Source organism: Protopterus annectens, chromosome 2.part1 (assembly GCF_019279795.1).
Source record: "Protopterus annectens isolate FY-2018-M chromosome 2.part1, PAN1.0, whole genome shotgun sequence".
Taxonomy (NCBI): Eukaryota; Metazoa; Chordata; order Ceratodontiformes; family Protopteridae; genus Protopterus; species Protopterus annectens.
This window is the reverse complement of record NC_056729.1, coordinates 498,262,816-498,284,460: the sequence shown is the minus strand read 5'-3', so window position 1 is coordinate 498,284,460 and position 21,645 is coordinate 498,262,816. Positions and strand designations below refer to the sequence as shown.

At 38.0% G+C, this 21,645-nt stretch overlaps 1 protein-coding gene across 1 annotated transcript in view; it reads right to left on the bottom strand.

Annotated features, from left to right (window-relative positions):
- The window catches only part of LOC122794856 (latent-transforming growth factor beta-binding protein 2-like), a gene marked incomplete in the record, with an annotated part of 523,235 nt that overhangs the window by 124,735 nt on the left and 376,855 nt on the right, over positions 1-21,645 (bottom strand). The window contains 1 exon segment of the mRNA XM_044063459.1: positions 15,907-16,063. Within this exon segment, the coding sequence (XP_043919394.1) occupies positions 15,907-16,063 (157 nt within the window).

Below are 21,645 nucleotides of genomic sequence, written 5' to 3'. Positions count from 1 at the left end.
CACCCCTTTCAGTCCATCTTGCTGTTTTAAAAATAGTAACTCTCCACTAAACCTTAACTTTTCAAACAGGTAAAACTCAAGTTACCTACTTTCACATCTAACTTCTCTAGTGCACACTGCAGAGTGCATTCTTTTCAATCTTACCTGTAAGCATCCCTGTGACTAGCACTTTCTCTAATACCTGCTGGAAAGCACTAGGAAGCCTTAAACTCATACAAACACTGAACTCTCCTTGTTAACAAGGAGAAATTAATAGTAGGCACTAAACAGCCGATAATTGCAAAGTACCTTGCTAAGGAAACAGCTCCTATACTTTACAAAGAAAAAAAAAAGCCCCAAACCAGGCATGTCCAAGGGTCAGCTTCCGTGATTTCTCCTGTCCACCTGGTGAATCTGGGCATACTGGGGCAATGCAGCAATTGCCTCATGTACACAAACAACCCTCTCCTCCTACCACCCAACACTACAACCTGTGAGAGATGCACTTACATAGCCAAAATGGAAGCAAAGCTCTCCACCCAAGATTGTGCTAAACAGTCAAGAGGAGAAGGTTAACACCCACACTACACCTCAAGCAACACATAGCCCTTCTAAACCCGCACCACCAACACCCACATATAGCAACACTAAATCCACATATGCAGAGGCCCTTAACTGTAACCTGCCCAAGCAACAAAGACCTCTGAAGCTGAAACGCAAACAAACACCAATCACAACCAATGTGTCACATAGTTCACAACACCAGTGTGCCACACAGCAACAGCCCCTAAGGCAAGACAATGTACCTAACACTTTAGTCATAGGTGACTCTATAGTCCGGCACACTGATGTCCCTCCCACCAGGTTGAATAAGGAGAAAATTACAGTCAGCTGCCTGTCGGGTGCCAGGATCCGCCACATAACGCATGCACTCAAGTCACTCCACAACAAGTACAAATATGACTCTGTCATTGTCCATGTTGGAGTGAATGACTTGAGATGTACCTCCCTGGACTACATGAAAAGAGACATGGAAGAGCTCTCTGATCATGTGGCCCAGGCAGGTATGACACTAGCCCTGAGTAGCATCCTGCCTTCGCCCAGAATGATACCACAATATAAGGATAAAATGATTGACTTCAACAATTGGCTAAGCTTATGGTGTCATTCAAAGGGGTATATATCTGTACATAATTTCACAGTACAATCTGAATACTTTGTTTATCACTCATTTAGGTTTCATACTGATAATATAGGCTCAGGTCGACTGATTGTATTAGACCAGACAGCTATACACACGAATATATTTTTGACCAGACCTTTATTTGGGTACCACTATCATGTTTATTTTACCATTATGAGTTTTTGAATTTTTATATAGTTCTAGGTGTTTTTTTGTGTAACCTTCCTAGTAAATTGTTATATTATCAGGTTTCATTCAGAAAGATGGATTGATGTCTTTCATTCATTATGTTTAACATACTCATTATGACATTTTAATATACTCATTGATGGATTTTTATGATTCTCTTAGCCTATAGAAGTAGAGACCTATCTTTATGTTTGATAATGATGCTAGTGGCCATTCTAAATAGCTCCAAAGAATATTTCTTACAAGTTTTATGAATGGTAAGCATGTTTCATTAATATTCAGACTGGATTTGAAAAGCCAGATTTTATATTACAACACGTGTTTACCCTTGTTTCACACATAAGCGTTAGACCGAAGATAATGCCACATACACACATTTTTACACACTAGGTACCTCATTTATTCTAAAGTTTGAAAGGTACATATTAGTCATCTTTAGATATCTGTAGCTTCATCATTAATGATGTCCCAGGCAGTTTTGATAGTGTTTTAATTTCTCATCACATACTTTCCTCATACAATTGGCTCCGCCTATACCTGTTTTATTATCTAAATTGAAAACTTGTTTGTGCCATGAGCTTTTGTAAGTTTTAGTTAGAATGTTAGATGAATTGCTACTTAGTTAAATGTGCCCCAGCATTTGTCATGTGCTTGAATGCATCATGATCCATTACTATTTGTTATTACTATTTTCACAGAAAGTTTTAACAGGTTTATACTTGCTTTGATACGATCCTTACACAGACATTCATTTATGGGTCTTGTTGCATCATATGACAGCAAGTCCTCTTTATTATTCAATGTTCTTTGTGTAATGTTCATACATATAAGGCATTTATGGATGCCTCACATAAGATGAAATATTTCGCTCCGATGGTTTGAAGCTGAATTCACACCAGTGTTGAACATTCTGTTCACCGGACAGAGAGCGAGTAGGCAGGACGCAAGAATAGGACTGCTACCTTATACATTAAAGTCCACATTTTCATACACTCATGTTTCTATGTATATGTTTTGTACATATGTCTCATACACTTGTTCTTGATTTTACCCAGTTTGATATAGTAATGTTTAGGATGCAATGGTATAAGATTCACGAACGTGTGGATTCCAGCTGACATAATTTAATGTTGGAACACATTTGGTTCATACTCCTAAGCATATCCATAGATAGAGAGGTTTTTAGAATTTCTTTTTTGGTTAATATAAAAAATTTCTTGAGTGTTTAGAACAGGTTTTACCAAAATTCCTTGTACAGGAACTTTTAATAGTAATTTATTATGTTAATTTATATATATATATATATATATATATTTTTTATGCAACAACTTCTCAGATCAGTTCTCAACAGAGATTTGTTAAAGCAGAACTAACAGCCACACAATATATTGAGTCTGAATCTGCTTTTTTGTTGCTATGGTTTTTAACGGTTCTTAACAGTGTTGGATTGTTGGAAGCAGATGTTTGGTTCACAGCTAGATTGCTTAATTGTTTTCAATTAAAGAGTTTTTACCCATTATGTATATATAAGCATTGCCTGCTAAACTGTTTATGTAAAGGATCTGAAGAAGCGTGTCTGTTACACACGAAAGCGCTTGTCCTAATAAATATTTCGTTTTTTGTCCATTTATTGTGGTGGTCGGACTCCAATTTGTCTTCTCAGTCATTCAAAGGGGATCCAGTATCTGTCTGCCTGGGATGACATGACTGACAGACCACGATGCTTTGCCAGAGATGGTCTGCACCTGTCGCCCCTGGGATTCAGGTTACTGGCTAAGGTTCTTGCCACCCCATAGTGCCTTTTTTAGGCAAACTTCAAAGGACAAAACCACCACCATAACAGGTACAAGCATGCAAAATCTGAAGGTAATGCTACTCAATGCTAGAAGTCTAAACCTCAAAATGCACTCTCTCGAGGCACTCCTAAAATGGAGAACATCGATATCTGTGCAGTAACTGAGACCTGGTTCAAGGCTCCAGAGAGCACCCCTGCAATACCAGGCTACAACTCTTACCACACTTTTCGGCCACCAAACCAGGACCGAAACACTAAAGGTGGAGGAGTGTCAATATTCACCAAGGATATTCACACCACCAGGCTAGTTGCCCAACACAATGTGTCTGAAATTCTCCAAGTGCAACTAACACTAGGTAAGACTGCAATCCAAATTGTAGCTTGCTACAGATCCCCCACCATACCCCAAGATTCTCACTACACCTTTCTAAACATACTGGAAAATATTAAGATAGAACCCAAACACCCTAATACTGGGTGATTTTAACTACCCTGCCATTAACTGGGAAAACTACTCATGTCCCAACACCTTTGCGCAATGGTTCTTGGAATTCATAAATTCCAACGCCCTGGATCAACTAATCCATAGTCCCACCAGGGGCTCCAATATCCTAGACCTGGTCATTACCAACATGGGAAATCAATGCTCCATACCTATGGTCACCCCCTCGTTGGTCAGGTCTGACCATAAGCTAATCACCCTTAACATCCACATCCCACCCCCACCCCCCCAGTAAAGAAACCACCATAAAAAAACTTCTCCAAAGCCAACTTCATGCTACTCAAGTCAGAAGTGACAAACTTCATGACACCCATGCAGACGGCAACTGAAAGTTCAACTGCTGAATCCTACACTATGGCACTGTACGAGCACATCCACTCATGCATGAATCGTGCCATCCCAAATAGAACCAAAATGCTCTCATCCAAAAAAAGGAAGCCAATCTGGTGGTCCCCTGCCATAAACAAACTTTACAACAAAAGGAAGAAACTTTTGCAGAAGAGAGGAAAATCCCAGGATGCAAAAAACTCCCTTACTAGCCTCAGTAAGAAACTGAGATGCCTCATAAAATCCTCCAAAGCTAGTTACGAAAATAAAATTGCCAAAGATTCCAAAGACAACCACAAAGCATTCTATAATTATGTCAAGAATCTAAATGGCAATGCTCAGATCTGCTCTGAGCTAAAACAGAATGGCATTAAATATACTGATCCGAAGGATATTGTCAATATCCTGGCAGATCGATTCAGTGCCAACTTCACCCCACTCTCACCCCCTAAATGGCCCATCTCAATACCGGAAGATTGCCAAATTCCAGTAATAACGGCCACACAGGTACAAAACGCACTCTCTAAAGCCAAGAATACAGCATCCTTGGGACCAGATGACATCCCGGGCTGTGTACTACATGAACTACAATATGAACTGGCACCTCACCTAAGTATCATGTTTAATCATAGCCTCACCTCAGGTTTCATGCCCACTGAGTGGCGCAGAGCTACAGTTATCCCAATCCACAAGGGGGGATCCACCTTGGATCCCGGAAACTACCGTCCCATCAGTCTGACAAGCCTTATCTGCAAGGCCATGGAGCGTATTATCATGGAACTTATAAACAAAGACATTGGCAACCTTCAAACACTGGACCCCACCCAGTTTGGGTTTGTGAAGGGCCGATCTCGTCTCCTGAACCTGATTGACTTCTTTGAATCAGTCTTCAGAGCCATGGACAAGGGTAAGGTGGTCCACACAGCCTATCTAGACCTTGCCAAGGTCTTTGACACCATCCCCCACTCTGGAATCATAGATAAACTTACTAAGTTGGGCATAAATCCCTATGTCACCCAATGGGTTGCTAAATGGCTTACTGATAGAACCCACACTGTAAAAGTAGCCGACTCCAAATCCAGCTCCAGACAAGTGACAAGTGGAGTACCTCAGGGTTCAGTCCTGGGGCCGCTCTTGTTTGGCATCTACTTCTCTGAAGTACAGGTCAACACTAAGGGACTCTGGCTAACAAAGTTTGCAGATGACTGCAAACTGGGAGCCATTATTGAATCCCCAAATGATGTGGATACTCTACAAAAGGGCCTTACAGAAACAGATGCTTGGTGCCAGAGCCATGGGCTCAAGCTCAATGCCAAGAAATGTATTGTTATCCCCTTTGGGAAAAACATGTATCCATGAATTACCATATAGGTGGCAGTACACTAAACACAGAAAGTGTGATAAGAGACTTAGGGACACAGGTGGACAGTGGTCTCACCTTCGATAACCACATCGCCACAACAGTCAGGAAATCCTTCTATGTAGCACACCTCATCACGAAGGGCTTTTCATCCAGAAAAAGGAGGTCATTGTCCCACTGTACTCATCCCTCATTAGACCCATTATAGAATACAACGCCCCATTTGGTATGTACCTCTCAAGACATCTGCAACAACTGGAAAGGCCTCAGAAATACCTCACTAAAAGAATCACAGGCCTAAAGCAGATGCCCCACGCTGACCGCCTTAAAAACTCCAGCTATACTCTGTCGCATATCGCCTACTCAGAGGCGATCTCTGCTTAACATACAAGGCCATGTCAAACCCAGAGCTGTTGGACATGCTACAATTAAAGAAATCCCAATCCCTCAGAGCTACACGCTCCAGGGATCTAAACCTTGTCATCACAATAAACAAAACATGTTGGAGGGATAGGTTCCTGACCCAGAGACTCCCCAGACTCTGGAATAGATTGCCTATACATGTCAAGCAGAGTGCCTCTTTGGACCTCTTCAAGAGGAACCTTGACGATTGGATGGGAGAAAGGAAATTCACCCCAGGGATCACGTCAGTCGCCCTACTAGACAGGGGTCCAGGAAAGTAAATAATGTGGGAAGAAATAGCCAGGGAATTGTTATGGCTAGGCTTGTATAGGCCCTAGGACTGATAGCCTAGTACCAACCTATGAACCTATTAACAGAACACTATCCGAAGGGAAGCTGAATGTAAGTAAATACCACTGTTGTTGCTGGGTCTTGATGCAGAGGAAGCATCTGACAGAGTAAGCCATATGTTTACGAGCAGGGCAACAGAAGCATTTGCATTCCCTGTTAAAAATACAAGGTTGATTAGGAGGCTACATGAGGGATCAGAGGTGAAAATTAAACTGTGTGTGTGGACGGTTCCTCTCTGATGGCTTCTGTCTGAGCAGAGGAACCAAGCAGGGGTGTTTTCTTTCCCCTTTGTTATTTGCACTATATTTAGAACCACTGGCAAAGAAAACAAGAGACTCGAAAATTCAAGGATATAATTAGTATGGTAATCAATAAAAGCTGGCTCTATTTGCACATTATATTTAGGGCATTTCAGTGTTGTGGAAAAATTTGAGGCAGTTTCAAATCTTTTCAGGATACAAAATTAATGAAGGTAAAACAAAGGCAATAGTTAAGAATTATAGATCCACATACAGATTGGTTCAGCAATATCCATATCTATGGGGACATGACAAAATGGAGTGCGTAGGACTATGGATTAAAAAAAATTCTGGTGTGGCTGCTAAGGATATGTGGGAAGAGACTAAACAAAAGATAATACAAAATCTGAGAAACTGGAAGCTCTGTTATATGAATATGGACAGCAAAATAACAAGCAGTTAAAATGTTTTAGTCCCTTTAGTTTTATACACAGGTCAGGCAAATTTTTATCAACCAAATGAGAAGCTGTGGACAGCAATTAATAAATAATTGAAGGATTTTATCTGGGAGGGGAAGACGGCAATAGTCAAATTTGATAAGCCGATTCTTCCAACTGAACAAGGCAGTTTGGGATTACCAGATTTGAAGGGGTATTTCAGAGCTACTAAAAATATATATAATTAAAAGTGGAAAGGGATGATGATGAAACATGGGGGGTGGTCAATTAACAAGGAAAGACTGAGATTTGGGATGCAGATCATTAAGGAGAATAAACATAACCATGCCAATTACTATATTTGCAAAGTAGCAGAAAGTATTCTATGAACTAAGTCAACATGAGTGGAGAAAGGAGATCCTGCCAATAGGAATGACTGCAAATAGGGATACAGACAACAGGCAAGAGAGGGCTGGAATTTACTGGAGAACACTGGTAAAAGAACCAAAGTACTGGGATCAAATAATTAGAGAGACAGAGGTAATAGAATAGGAAGAGGCCAAGAATTTATTTGGACTGTAGGACAGATATTGCCTTCCTTATCAAGGACTGATAGAGTACAGGCAAAGAAAAAAATAGGGGGATCCTAAGTGAAAGATCAACACTGGTAGTTTTTAGTAGCATGTAGAACAGAAGCTGCTGTTAAAAAAGGAATAATTAGTAGAGCATACAAAATATTAATCAATCAGAGGAGGTTAGAAAGGATTGGGGTGGAACACTGGATAAGCAAGTCACAAAGAAACAACGGGAGAATACATGCATGTCTTCTAAATATGCAACAAAGTCTAGAAGATTTAGGATCTTATTTTTCTACCTCAAGTAGACTCCAAAGATTTTTTCATCAGGTAGACAGCAAATGTTGAATGGGTGATGGGGAAGAAAGAGGTAACCAAGAACATATTTTCTGGGAGTGTAATGAGTTAGCAGACTTCAAAGATTTCCCGCAGACAACTATGTCAGAGATACTGGGTGAGCAAATTGGTGTAACTAAGGAAATAATATTTTGAGCTATGATACACAATCTGAATTGTCTAGACACAGTAAGGCCTTGCTGAATCTAATTATGGTGGTTGCCAAAAAAGCAATTACTAGAAAATGGAAATCAAAGTCTAAACCAATTTTACTAGAAGTAGTGAATATAGTAACAGAGAAAACAACTGTAACCTGGATATTCAGAAAAAGGTAGGGACAAATTACATAACAAAAATGGGAACTGTGGGAATAATACATGCCGAAGAGGAGTGAGGTTTTAAAAAACGGCAGGATTTGAATGAGCTATGTAATGTTTGACTGACGATGACTGATAGACTATAAGTGATGTATGTTTGCAAATACAATTATGTCAACATGGTTTGTGATTTATGTATAATGTTTGCAATTAAAATTATGTCAATATGGTTTGTTCTCACTTATATAAATGTATGATTGCCTACTAAATTATCATGTATTAATAAAGATGTTTCTTGTTTAAAAAAGGCAAAAAATGAGAACTATTAGAAATCTGAAACATAATGAGCTGTATAGGATTTTGCAACTGAAACTGATATTGTACAGGGCACATAACATGGAACAAAGTACCTAAGACGTATTATGTATTTCTACGTAATAAAGTAGACTGTAATACAAGGTGTGGAGTCACTGGTCCTTCTTGTAAAGATTTACCATATAGTGAAAATAAAACATGGCTATTAGTTAATTCCTGGTCTCAGATTATATTGCAAATAGTTAACTTTTTTTTTTTTTTTTTTTTTTTTTTTTTTTTTAAGTATCAGTGTTAAATCAGAATTAAGATTAAGACTATTTGGATCTACATGGATAACAATGGCATATTACAGACTTCCAAGACGGCCGCACACTTAACAGCTAAACTTCAGCCCTCCCAGAGTGAAAAACTGAGAAAGGGGAGTGCCACTGAAACTTTTTTTAGGGGGGGGGGGGATTCAATTGCTGGCTAGTAAATACACTGCCTGGATGCCAGCAAAGAAGAAATTTAGAAAACCTGAGATGAAGTCAACCAGAGGAGGTAAAAAGAAAACACTGTCTGGGAAGGATTCTGCAAGCTGTTCAGCAAAAAAGTAGTTCAAGGTTCACCTTTGTTTCAAGAGACTGCTTCCAGTAATTCAGAGGAAAAAATAAATCAAATGTACCACATTGTGATCAAAATAAATGAAATATAAAAATAATACATCAACTCAAGCAAACAACTGGAAAAATAGAAGTTTTACTTGGCTGTTAAGATGAACTGATAAAACTGCAAAAATCAGAGGGTGAAATGAAGAAAAAGCTGGCTGAGTATGAGGCTTCTCAAAAACAGCAGTTTCAAAAAAGAGTTTACTTAGAGGAAAGAACATACTGGGAAAACCTGAGATTTTCTGCTATATTACAGAAACTGAAAAGAACAGACAATGAATTTTATGAAAGCACAAATAAACAACTGGACTGCTGTTCCACAGCAGGATTTGTTAATTGAAAGGGCACATTGAGTGTATACTCCAAACCTAGCCCAGACCAATATTAGTAAAGATGCAATCATACCAGAAGAAAGAGATGACCCTGACAAAACTGTGGCAGAAGGACAAAACATTAAAAACTGGAGACAGTAGAATAAATGGTTATTCACTGTACACAGAGAACAGAAGCACATTTACTCCAGTAATAGGAATGTCGACGTGCAGGTGTGATATTCAAGCTGCTACATCCAGCTGTCTTCAGAGAATTTTTTTCCTGGAGGATCAAAAATATTTTTTGATGCAGAACAGGCTAAAGAGGAAATAAAAAAAAGCTTATCCAATAAAAAGGAGTCAGCAAGCAGAAAGGGACTCTGCTTCTTTTTCTTCTGATTATAAAGCTCAGAGAGACTTTGGCAGGGAAAGCTTTTCAAAAGTTTCAAAGGAAAATGCTTGAGCGAGTGAAATAAAGCATAGGAGTTGACATGAAGCATCAGGAATGCCTTGAACTTGAATCAGAGTCAGGTGTTGGGATATGGAGATGAACAGGAAGATGACCAGCAACACTGAAATTAGTAAATGGGAGACTATAAATGAAACACATTTCTGAAACATGGCTTTGCAAGAAAAGGTGTCTGAAATAGACTGGACTTTTGTTGACTTTGATAAACTTGTGTGTGGACTATAAAGCGTATAACCAACTTTGTGTTATTAGTGTTTAGAAGGACACTAAAAGGGGAAATAAAGCAACTGTAAGTAAAATAATATTCTTATAATTATTTGTATAAAACATATGACCTAAACTGCATGTTGTGTATTGTAAATCAGTTTTGTGTACTTAGTGGTATTTTAAATGTGAGGCAAGTCTTTTCAGTGACTGCTGTATGTGTTAAAGATATTAAAAGTACTGTACTTAAGTATCTTTTTTAGTTGTAAGAAAATATAGATTTTACAGTATAAAAATAGAAGAAAGGCTGGAGAAAAGCTAGTTTAATAATATGCTGGGAGGTTGTGAGGGGGTGGGGAGCAAAAAGTGAATTGACTACATGATATGCAGAATTAAGATATCTTCTCTTATTTTTACAAGGGTGAATGCATAGACTGATGCTTTTGGCTTAAGCTATAAAGAAGTGTTTTGCAAACATTTGAAAAATGGGTTAAAATAATGAAAGTCATGAGAAATGCTAAGTTTCTTACATCTGCAAAGATATTAGCTTGTGTTTTTTTTCATTAGCAAATGATCAGTGGGAGTTGAGAAGTCTGCAGATTAATACAACTGTACATTCTCTTCTGAGTGAAATTTAGAGAGATTTACTGCTGACTATTTTTACATGGAGAGGAGCTGTCTGTATGTGCAAGCAATTAGTCATGTGAGTTCTGAGCATTCTTTGCTGAACAAAATGCAAAATTTAAAGGTACAATGGCAAACAGTTTGGTAAAACAATACAATCTGAAATTATGGGAAGTGAATAAGACAGAAGCTTGCACAGCAGCCTTAATACTTTAATGCATTTTATACAACAGTGTTACAATTCTGTTTAATTTAAAGAAAGGCAGTACACTTTTTGTTAAAATTAAGTTTAGGTTAGGCAGTACCTATGGGTGCAGCTGTTGATTTGGGGCAACTGTTCTTAAGTGGAGGTTTAAACTTCCATTTTTGAAGGTGTAAGTAGCTTTGTGTGATTGTTCTAAGTGTATAGGTTGTGTGTATGTCGGGGTTAGGTCTGAATATGTGCTTAGATTTTTTGTTTGGGGGACTTTATTAAAACAAAAAATCCTGAAAATGTGACAGGTTCAAATGGAGATTATTAACAAATGTATAAAAGATTAACTTGACAAACATTTCTGTGTGCATGTTACACAAAGGAGGAAATACACTTTCAAAAAAGCTGTCTTGTATAATAGGTGGGAACAATAACTTAGCATAATGCTTATGCTATCCATATTGCATTAGAAAGTAAATGGTCTTACAGGTACAGACAAAAAGGCACAAGTATTGAATTATATTAAGAAATGCAGAGTGCAAACTAGATGTGGCAGGAGACATATTTGAAAATAAATGAGCATGTGAACTTCACAAAAAGGATTTCAGGATTGACATTCAGAAGAATATCACAGACAAAAGAAAAGGGAATTAATTACAATAATTGTCAGAGGGGTCCAATAGTGATAGAAGTGGGGAAAAAAGACAGTAATGGTATATTTGTGGTAGTAAGGGGTTACTGGCAAGGTATGAGGATGACACTGGTAAATACTTATATGCCAACAAACACTGCTATTATGAAGTTTATGAAAATTTTGGGAGAAATAATCAGCTTTTAGCAGACAATATTACTTATAGTTGGGGAATAGAACCTGGTTTGCAATAGTAAGGATGCATAGGAGAACCTAGAAGGCAAAATATAACAGGTTAGATTTCTGAAGACATTTATGAAAATATTTGGCACGGAACATCTGAGTTCAGTAGTAGGCACTCAAACAGAATTTAGATATTACTCCTCAAGGTACAATAACAGGGATAGACTAGACAGAAATTATATTTCACAGGAATATTTGCATTTAATTAAAAGCTTCAACCAACATCCAGTAACTACTTCAGATCATGCATCAATAAAAACTAAGATAAACATGAAGGATAATGAAGTAAAACTTAGACAATGGTTCTTTCCTACCTACACTGTTAAAAAGAGAAGAATCTAAGGAATGGGTAGTGGAAGTTATTCGATAGTTATTGAGGAAGACAGAAACATCTTCAGAAGTTATAGCTAATGAGTGAAATAAAATGAAAACGGAGTTAAAAATAGGGTAGAAACAAAAGAGAAAAAGATATGGTTAAGAAGTGATGGTAATTATTTATAGGGCAGAGAAAGGTTAAAGTACTGCAGAATAAGGGGAATCTGCCTCTGACTGTCCCTTCAGCATGTCATGTGGCATACTTTACCACACAGCTGTGGCTTTTCCCCCTCCCAACATTGCTATGGCCACTGCCACATCCCTGCCATTCCTACATGAAACACCAGTCTGACTGCCCTGCATATTGCATGCACTGCCCATTGGAAGCCCCTTGGCAGTGTCACTTCTCATGGCATATCTCAGCATGATTCTTTTTAGCATACCCTATTATGTACTGCTGGCTGCCATATCCACTACCTGAAAGCTAACCACTGACTGGTGCCCATTGTTAGGTCACTATTTTTGTTGATGTTGCCCTGGCAACATCTGTACATTATGTCATGTCTTGACATATCATTCATCTCTTGCCCATAGAAGACTGCAGCAGGGGCACCCCACACCACCTTCCATGGCTCCTGCAGTCTCATACTGCACCATGTGCATTGCACTTTCACAAACACAGGGGATTCGCAAACAGCCATATCCTCCTGACCCTCATGACTCACTGTGTGCAATTCTACTCTTTAGTCTAACTGGTCAGACATATCCTCTACTTTACCATTGCTTATTCAGCATTACACTTCTCAACGTACTTTAATGCTTGATAGTCTTACATGCACCAAATAATAAAAACAAAAAAAAAACTCGAACAACCACGGCTAACAAAGAAACAAAAACAAAAGTGAGCGCTTTCGTGATCCTCCTGATCGCTTCTTCAGACTAAAATACATCAAATTAACCCTCTGAATTTAACTTACTGTGAACCAATCAGAACACAAAAACAATTAGCATAACTAAGAAATGGTAACATTGTTAAAAACACTGCGCATATAAAAATGTTCTCAGGATGCATGTCATAAAAACTTCAACATTAATCTTAACACTGTTTTACAGTTTATACTATTTATAGTATTTAGAATACATAACAATTAAAACATAACTTTTAACTAGAAAATCAATGTTTGAGTGGTCTGGCCTTCAGAAATGGTTTTAGGGAGATCATTCCATTAATCCCAGGGGGCTTATCAGTGTTCAGCTGTAGAATCCACCTCTGTTCTGCCTCTTCAGTTTTGTTCTTAATATCAACCCCCTTAATACTTTCATCTACTATCTCCAGAACAAAGAAATTAAAAACATGGTGCATCCCCCTCAGCTTCAACATGCTTAGCCAAGGCACTAGTTTCTTTTTTGTTTACTATGTCCCTCATATGCTCAAGGATACATTCCTTTAGCATCCTATTAGCTGTCCCAATATAGAAAACTTTGCAGTACTGGCAAAAGCTAAAATACAAGTGTCTTATTCTGCAGTCTGCATAGAAATCTACCTCTATTTTGAAATTCTGTTCGAGTTGCATGAAGGTAGAGCCCGAACAGATATATTTACATGATGCATTTTAGTCTGAAGAAGCGATCAGGAGGATAGTGAAAGCGCTCACTATTGTTTTTGTTTGTTCATGTATATTAAATAGTATTTTATCCTTTAGCCGTAGTTGTTAAGAGTTTTTTTTTTGATTTTGTGAAGCTCCAAGGTGAATACAGAGCATTTACCCAGGGCCTACATCTTTTTTGTGTGATGCACCTAATAATGTTTGTTCCCTCTTAGGTCACTCTTTCTTGTTGTCCTTCCTTTACATTTATTTGACATTTATTTCATTCCTCTTTATTTATGCCACTATTTTCTGCAGTCAGTCAAAGCTGTGGCTGTGGTGTGGCAGCAATCACCTTACCAACAACCTGCCCTACCATTTCCTGCTGGAATCTTCAGCTACCACCAGGCCTACCTCTCTAAACAGTGAAAAAGGTTATAAGGCAGGGGATGACTTCAATGGCTCCAGAGGTCATTAAAGGAGGTGGTGTTTCACCCTCGAGAGATGCTACTGGTAGGGCATAAGTTAAACTGACACGAGTTGGAGGAGGAGGTAGACCAGCTGCTTGACAACTGCACTGGCTATCTGGAGAACATTCTTGCACAGCTGACAGTGTCTTACCACTGCCTGGCCCTGGCCACTAGGAAGGGCAGTCATTGAAGTCACTGATCTCTGGCTGGGTACATCTCCGGGTAGTGTGAAAGGGAGCTGTCATACCAGTGTATTCTCCATGATGGTGTTCTCCCCCTTCCATGTGTTTTACTTTCCTCCATAGTTGGTAGTCTACGTCATTCTATCACAGGTCTTCCTTCTGTCTGCCTGTCAGTCTACTTTATGTCTCCCTTTGTGTGTTAGCAACTCTCTTGATGGTCTTTGTCTGTGCGTGCTTGTTTGTCCTGGCTACCATCTCTATACCATCTTTCCTGCCCACAACTTACCTCCCCCCTCTACCCTTTTCAAAAAAAGTTCTTTTGCTTCCCATCCCAATTCTCATCTTTCTGTCCCCTTGCCCTTCTGTGTGCCCCCCTGCTTGCTCATCCCCTTTTCTGCATGCCATATACACCAATTTCTTTCCTATTAATAGAAATAAATCAGTGGGAACTTTTCTGGAAAGCCCTTATGTCTCTCAGCAATTCTTTTAGTGGCATAACCTTGCCTGTGTGGACATGTACAGTGCCTGTGGGGGGGTATACTACACTCGTGCTTCTAGGATCCATGGGTCACTCGACCTCTCTGTCACAGTATGGTCCTTTGTGTGGTCTGTGCAGTTTCTATTAGCAGATTCCTTAACTAGTTTATCTCCATCAAGCTAATTGCCTATTACATTAAATATCTTTGGGCAATGCCATGCTATGCCAGCCTTGTTAATTAACCATATGGGAGTCAAGCGAGTGATCTGTATGAACCCCAGGCTTAATCTTTTCCTTTCATATTCATATTTTCATACAGATAATAAATACAGCTTTAGTTGAACTACATCAAAATGCATCTTTCAGTTAGGAATGTTCAAACCACCCATCACCTCTGAAGTACTACCTTAACCCATGATGCACTAGGTCGGCCAATATCAGCCAAACGTGCCTACAATACATATAATAATAAAGGTAAAACAAAAATATATTTTTCCTTCTGACTATATCTTTACTCAAAAGCAGTTATGGAATATGTCAAAGGAACTACATTGTCTCTAATAATCCAATCAAATTAGAATGTGCCTAATGAAAAAAGGTATTTTTCATTTCTCGAGTGTAACGAGTCTAATTAGTTAAAGTGGACACACTTTCATCTGTGCTCAAATTCTCTCCTAAAATCTCCATTGCTATTTCCTCTGCTCCCATTAAGTGGCAGCACAGCTGCAAAGGGCATGCTTCTGTCTTTCCAGAGCAGTTCCCCGAAGTCCAAACAACAGCCTCATTTTCCAGCATTCCTAGGGCTTAGTTAAAGTGGAATTCCAAAGCTGAAAACCACCCTCTGCTACCAGTGAAAAGACTGCACAATTTTGTTGAGTTTTCAAAACAAATGGAGTCTATGCTCTTGAACACCCCATATACAAAGGCAACACTACAAAGATACACGCACACAGAGTTCATAATCTAAACTGAATAAAAAAAAAATCATTACCATAAAGGCAAGTTTTGCTGACAACAGTCAAAGTTGATATAGGAGTAAAGGTCTCCCACAAAGCAGGTGCTACTGTAAAAGTTCCAAACAAAGAAAGTAACCTCATAATTTATTTTTGTCTTTAAAATCATTAATAAAGTTTTAACAAAAATGTCAGCTAATTGACAGCATGCTACAGAATGAAAAGGTTTTTTATTCAGAAATAATTCTAATCTCTCACATTATCCAAACTGTTTCTATTTGATATTTACTTACAAGCCGCAAATGTTACCAGCAGTACAACAGTTAGTGGAGAAACAACACATTTGTTTCCGGATTTGTGGAAGAATGTTTCCATGCAATATTGTGGAGCAGTACTTCCTGGTGGGCAAAATGCATCTTCTGGACATAAAACAGGGCTAACGTCTGGACTCTGTAGGGAAAAAAAAATGAACCACACCAAGTGGCAAATGTTTAAAATGTACTTAGTTCGTTTGTATACAGCACAAATTGAAGATTTTTAAGTTTCTGTAACACACAATCACATTTAAGATGTCAATTACAAGATTTTGTTTACAGTGAAAGAAATTTTGTTTACAGTGAAAGAAAATTCTACAGAACACCAGTCCTCAAATGATTTCTGAACTAATCTTCACATAAAACTGGTCTTGTTAGCTTGCACCACAATGGTAAGAGCATGATGGATGGCCATGGGGGGGGGGGGGCTATAAGAAAGAAAAAGGATTAAGCTTTTCAGAAAATTCTCTTCTCTTTTGAGATGTTACTATAAACTAATAACCACAGAATGTAATACATTTGTCATTAGTAGAGAAAAATCAGTACAGAACATGAACCATACCTGCTAGAAAAAAGCAGAATACCAAAGGATTGAAGAGCCAGGTTTTGAAAGACTGACAGTCCACCACAAATGTTATGTCAGTAATATGTTAATTTACTGTACTTTGCAGACTAGATAGCTGCAAGTGAGCAAACTTTCATAAGGAAAGCCCTAGATGTACTGCACTAATTTATGTACATTACTGACAATGCAATATATAGACAACGTAATGGCAGTGCCTTACAAGGCCTTGTTTGGCAGAAATGTAAAAAAATATTACAAATAATATGGAATGCTTATTATCCTACAAGCAAGCTACATTTCCCTACAAAAAAATCAGCATGCACATATTCAAGTAACATTATAGGGAGACTAGAAATATAAAATTTAATACAATAAAATGTGCTTTATAAGTCTCCATGGAGTATATTAAAGCAACTTTCTAATACTACAGTTTGCTATAATGTAACAGTGAAACTAAGCAACACTAGGGCTTAATATAGAATGCATCATATTTTGTTTATTCTCGAGTTTCAAGTGAAACATACACCATTTTAACAAGTAATTTATATACAGCTACTAAAAAGTTAAGTGGAGGGGGGGTTCTAAGCTTTTCTACTTCAGATACAGTGACAATAGTAACAGGGTGCCTGTAACAGATGCACAAGTGATTATGTGCAGCTTTTTTTTTAACACCTTTAAATGAGTTATCACTTGTGACATAGGCAAATTTACATTTATATAAATGTAATCAAACTGTCTTAAGTCTACGTTTTACAACTACACTTCACATACATTACTATATTTCATACAACCTAAGCAACATTATATAAATTATTCAGTTCCTGCCCCCCCCTTTTTTTAAGAAACATCTTTATTAAACCATCACATGACAGAAAATCACACATTTATATAAATAACAAATCACACAAACACAATCTTAGTTGCAAGCAGTTTACATCACAAACCACACTGACACTTCCATTTGCAAACATTATACATCACTCATAATCTACCCATAGGGTTGCCACTTTTCGTTGTGGCTAAAACTGGAGTAAAGCCACACTCCTCACATCACCAGTAACCCCACCCACCCCACCCCCTCTCCCCAACCATATTCCGCCCATTTTGTGACGTCACTGTGACATTACTTGGTAGGGAACACCCTCTTTTTCCATTCCCGCTGCCTGTTTTCGGCTGATTTACTATGCTTTTTTTTACAGAAAAGCATAGGAAATCAGCCGATTTACAAACTCCGATACCATTTCCTTTTTTGAAACATAATTCCAGACTACCATAGAATCAGTTTGAATTCCGGATAGTCCGGAAAAAAAACGGAGGGGTGGCAACCCTATCTACCCAATCATTTCATTCAAACATTACATAACTCATTTAAGTCTTGCCTTCTTTTAAACCTCATTCCTCCCCTGTATGTACTGTTCTCACAATTCCCATTTTTTCCTATGTAGTTTGCTCCTATCCTTTTCTAAAGATCTCAAGTCCAGTGGTTTTCTCTCTGTTACTATATTCACTAATTCTAGTATAGTTGGTTTAGATTTTGATTTCCATGTTCTACTAATTGCTATTTTGGCAGCACCATAATTAGACACAAGGCCTTACCATGTCTAGGCAATTCTGATTCTGTATCACAGCTCAGAAATATCATCTCCCTCATCACACCAATCTGCCACCCAGCATCTCAGACAGTGCATCTCGCAGAGAATCCTTAAAGTCTGCCAAATCACCGCACTCCCAGAAAATATGTTCCCAGTTCCCCCTCCAACATCTACAGTCTTTCTCTGGAGTCTACTTGAGGCATAAAAATATCTATGTAAACATTTCCAAGCCAAAATCCTAAATATTCTAGATTTTGTTGCATATTTGGGAGACATACATATATCCTCCCATTGTTTCTTTGTGAATTGTTTATCTAATCTCTCTTCCCAAACTTTTCTAAACTCCTCTGATTGATTCTTATAGTTATCATGCAATATTTTATATGCTCTACTAATTATTCCTTTTTTAATGGCAGCTTCTGTTCTATATTCTACTAAAAACGGTGCCAATGCTGGTCTATCATTTATGAACCCTCAATTTCTCTGTCTATTCTCTGATACCAATCCTTGATGGAGAAGGCAATCTATAACCTGTAGTCCAAATACAGTCTTGGCATCTTACCGTTCTCTCATCTCTAGTTATTGGTGGCCTATACCTCCTTTGCCAGTCTTCTCCAAGAAATTCTAGTCCCCTCTTGCCTATCTACATCCTTAAGTGCAGTCAGCCCTATCAGCAGAATCTCCTTTCTGCATTTCCGTGCTGGCTTAGTTCTTATGATACTTTCTGCTACTTTAACAATAATCATACAGAATATTATATCTACATTCTCCTTAAAGGCTTGCATCCAAAATCCCAGTCTCTCCTTTCTTGAGCTTCCCCTATTTCTTCATCATCCCTTTCCACTTTGAATTATAGCTGTTTGCTTGTGCTATGTATAGCAGCCTTAAATGTGTAGCTCTGAAATACCCCTTCAAGATGGGTAATCCCAATCCGCCCTGTTCTACTGGAAGAATCAGCTTATCTCACTTGACTCTTGCTCTCTTCGACTCCCAGATAAAGTCGTTCATCTCTTTATTAATTGCTATCCACAACTTCCCTCTGGTTGATAAAAATATGCCTGACCTGTGTATAAGACTAATGGGACTAAAAATATTTTAACTGCTTGTATCTCACTACCCATATAACAAAGCTTCCATTTTCTCAGTTTTATTATCTTTTGTTTAGTCTCTTCCCACATATCCTTGGGTGCCACAAGAGACTCATTTTATTCCATACTCCCAAGTACTTAACTTTGTCATGTCCCCATAGATATGGACATTGCTGAACTAATTCATATGTGGGTACATAGTTTACTACTATTGCCTTTGTTTTAGCTTCATTAGTTTTGTACTCCAAAAAGATATGAAACAGTGTCAAAATGCTCCACAACACCGTAATGTCTCTTTCTGGTTTTGTCAAGTATAAAATAATATCTTCAAATAGAGCCAGCTTTTCTTTACTACCATACCAATTACATCCTTGAATTTCTAAGTCCCTTATTTTCTTTGCCAATGGTTCTAAATATAATGCAAATAACAAAAAGGAAAGAGGACACCCCCTGCCTGGTTCCTCTGCTCAAGCAGAAATTATCAGAGAGGTCCTCACCCACTTGAATATTCGCCTCCAATCCCTCATATATCCTCCTATGAACCTTATAATTTTTTTTCTGGAAATGCAAATGCTTCCATTGCCCTGCTCAAAAAGTCCCAGCTAATCTGTCAAATGCTTTCTCTGCATCAACAATGGTATTTTCTTACATTATGCTTCCATCTGGATCATCAGTGTTCTATTAATGTTGTCATATGTTTAGTTTCCCTCCACAAAACCACACTGATCTATACCTATCAATTTTGGCACTAATTTTGCTATTATTTTAGCCATTATAGACACAACCACTTTATAATTGCGGTTTAGTGCTGAAATGGGCCTGTATGAAGCTGGATCTGATGGATCTTTACCGTCTTTAGGTATTGCAGCTACCACTGTTTTTTCCAAGATGCTTTTACTTCTACTCCTCCTAAAATACTGTTACAAAACCTTCCAGATCTTTATCAGTTTTTCCCTTCCTAGCTTACAAACTTCCACAGGACTACCATCTATTCCTGGGGACTTTGCTGTAGACTGGCTACACATCACAATTTTTCTCTCATCTCCTCCTATCCTGTTAGTAATGGAGCCTCATTCATCTCTAAACGTGGCATATTTAATTCTTCCATAAACATTTTCATTCATACCATTTCTTGAATTCCATATTTCTCTGCTTTATAGAACTTTCAAAGAATTTCTGAAATATTTATATTACCCTCTACAGGATCTCGTTACCTTCCTTGTTATAGGCTCCCTAAACTTGGTGACAGCCCTTTTTACTCTGTTGCCTGAGTTGCTGTGCTAAAAGTTTTTGTGTTCTAGTGTTATCAAAAAAGTTGCTTAACAGCAATCTTTCTAAACTCATGCATATTACCGACATAATCCCTTCTGTTTAGCATTCTGTAGCTGATCTTTTTGTTCTGTGAATTCCCCCTATTCTGCAGTACTTTAACATTTGTCAGTCCAGCTAAATAATTCTTGTTGCTTCTTAACCATAGCTCCCTTTCTTATATTTCCACCCTATTTTTAAACTACACTTCAATTTTATCTATCCTCTTGAATAGCTCCTGAATAATATCCACTACCCATTCCTTAAATTCCTCTTTTTTCAACAGATAGGTTGGAAAGCACCAGTGTCTCATTTTTATTTCATTACTCTGTGTTATTTTGATCTAAAATATTTATTAGCATATCAGGAACTTCAATTAAATGCACATTTTTGTGGAATGTAAATTCTGTATAGCCTAGCCCAGTTTTTACATCTTGGGGAATAGTATTTAAAGTCACTCCAAACTCCTATTACTGAATTCATATCTTCCATGTCAAATATTTTCATACATTTCTTCAAAAATCTAACCTCCTTTGTTTTACTTTCCCTTCTGCCACCACTCCCATGCACACACATTTTCACTGCTGCAAATCAAATACTAGTCCCCAACTATTAGCAATATTCCTTGCTGAAAACTGATTTCTCCCAGAAGTTTTAAGGGCCATTATAGCAGTTTTAGGTGGAAAATAAAATGTAATCCACCCTGCCTTGCCAGTAGCCCCTTAGCACTACAAATCTGCCATTACCATATTTTTCATCTCTTCTACAACTATTGGAGCTCCTCTTGGAATTAATACAAGTACTCCTGTTTTCCTTAGTCCCAAATATTCCACTGAATAACCTGAAAACCTTTATCAAATTCACATGTTCAGTTCTTTCCAAATGTGTCTCCTGTAACATAACTATTTGCACTCCACATTTTTAATAGTTCACTGTTCTTTCTTTTTTGCATTTATCTGTTAGACCATTTATATTGCATTACATTTAGAGACATTATAGAAAGCATCACTGTATTAAGAAGTTATTATTTCCAACTTTTATGTTTAACACCTTTTTTTGTTAAAATGTCCAGTTCCAGCTTTTGCATCCATATACTGTTCGGCAGGTTGAACTTTTATATAGTTGCTTCTTGTCATATCCATTTCAGCCTGTGTCACATCTTACA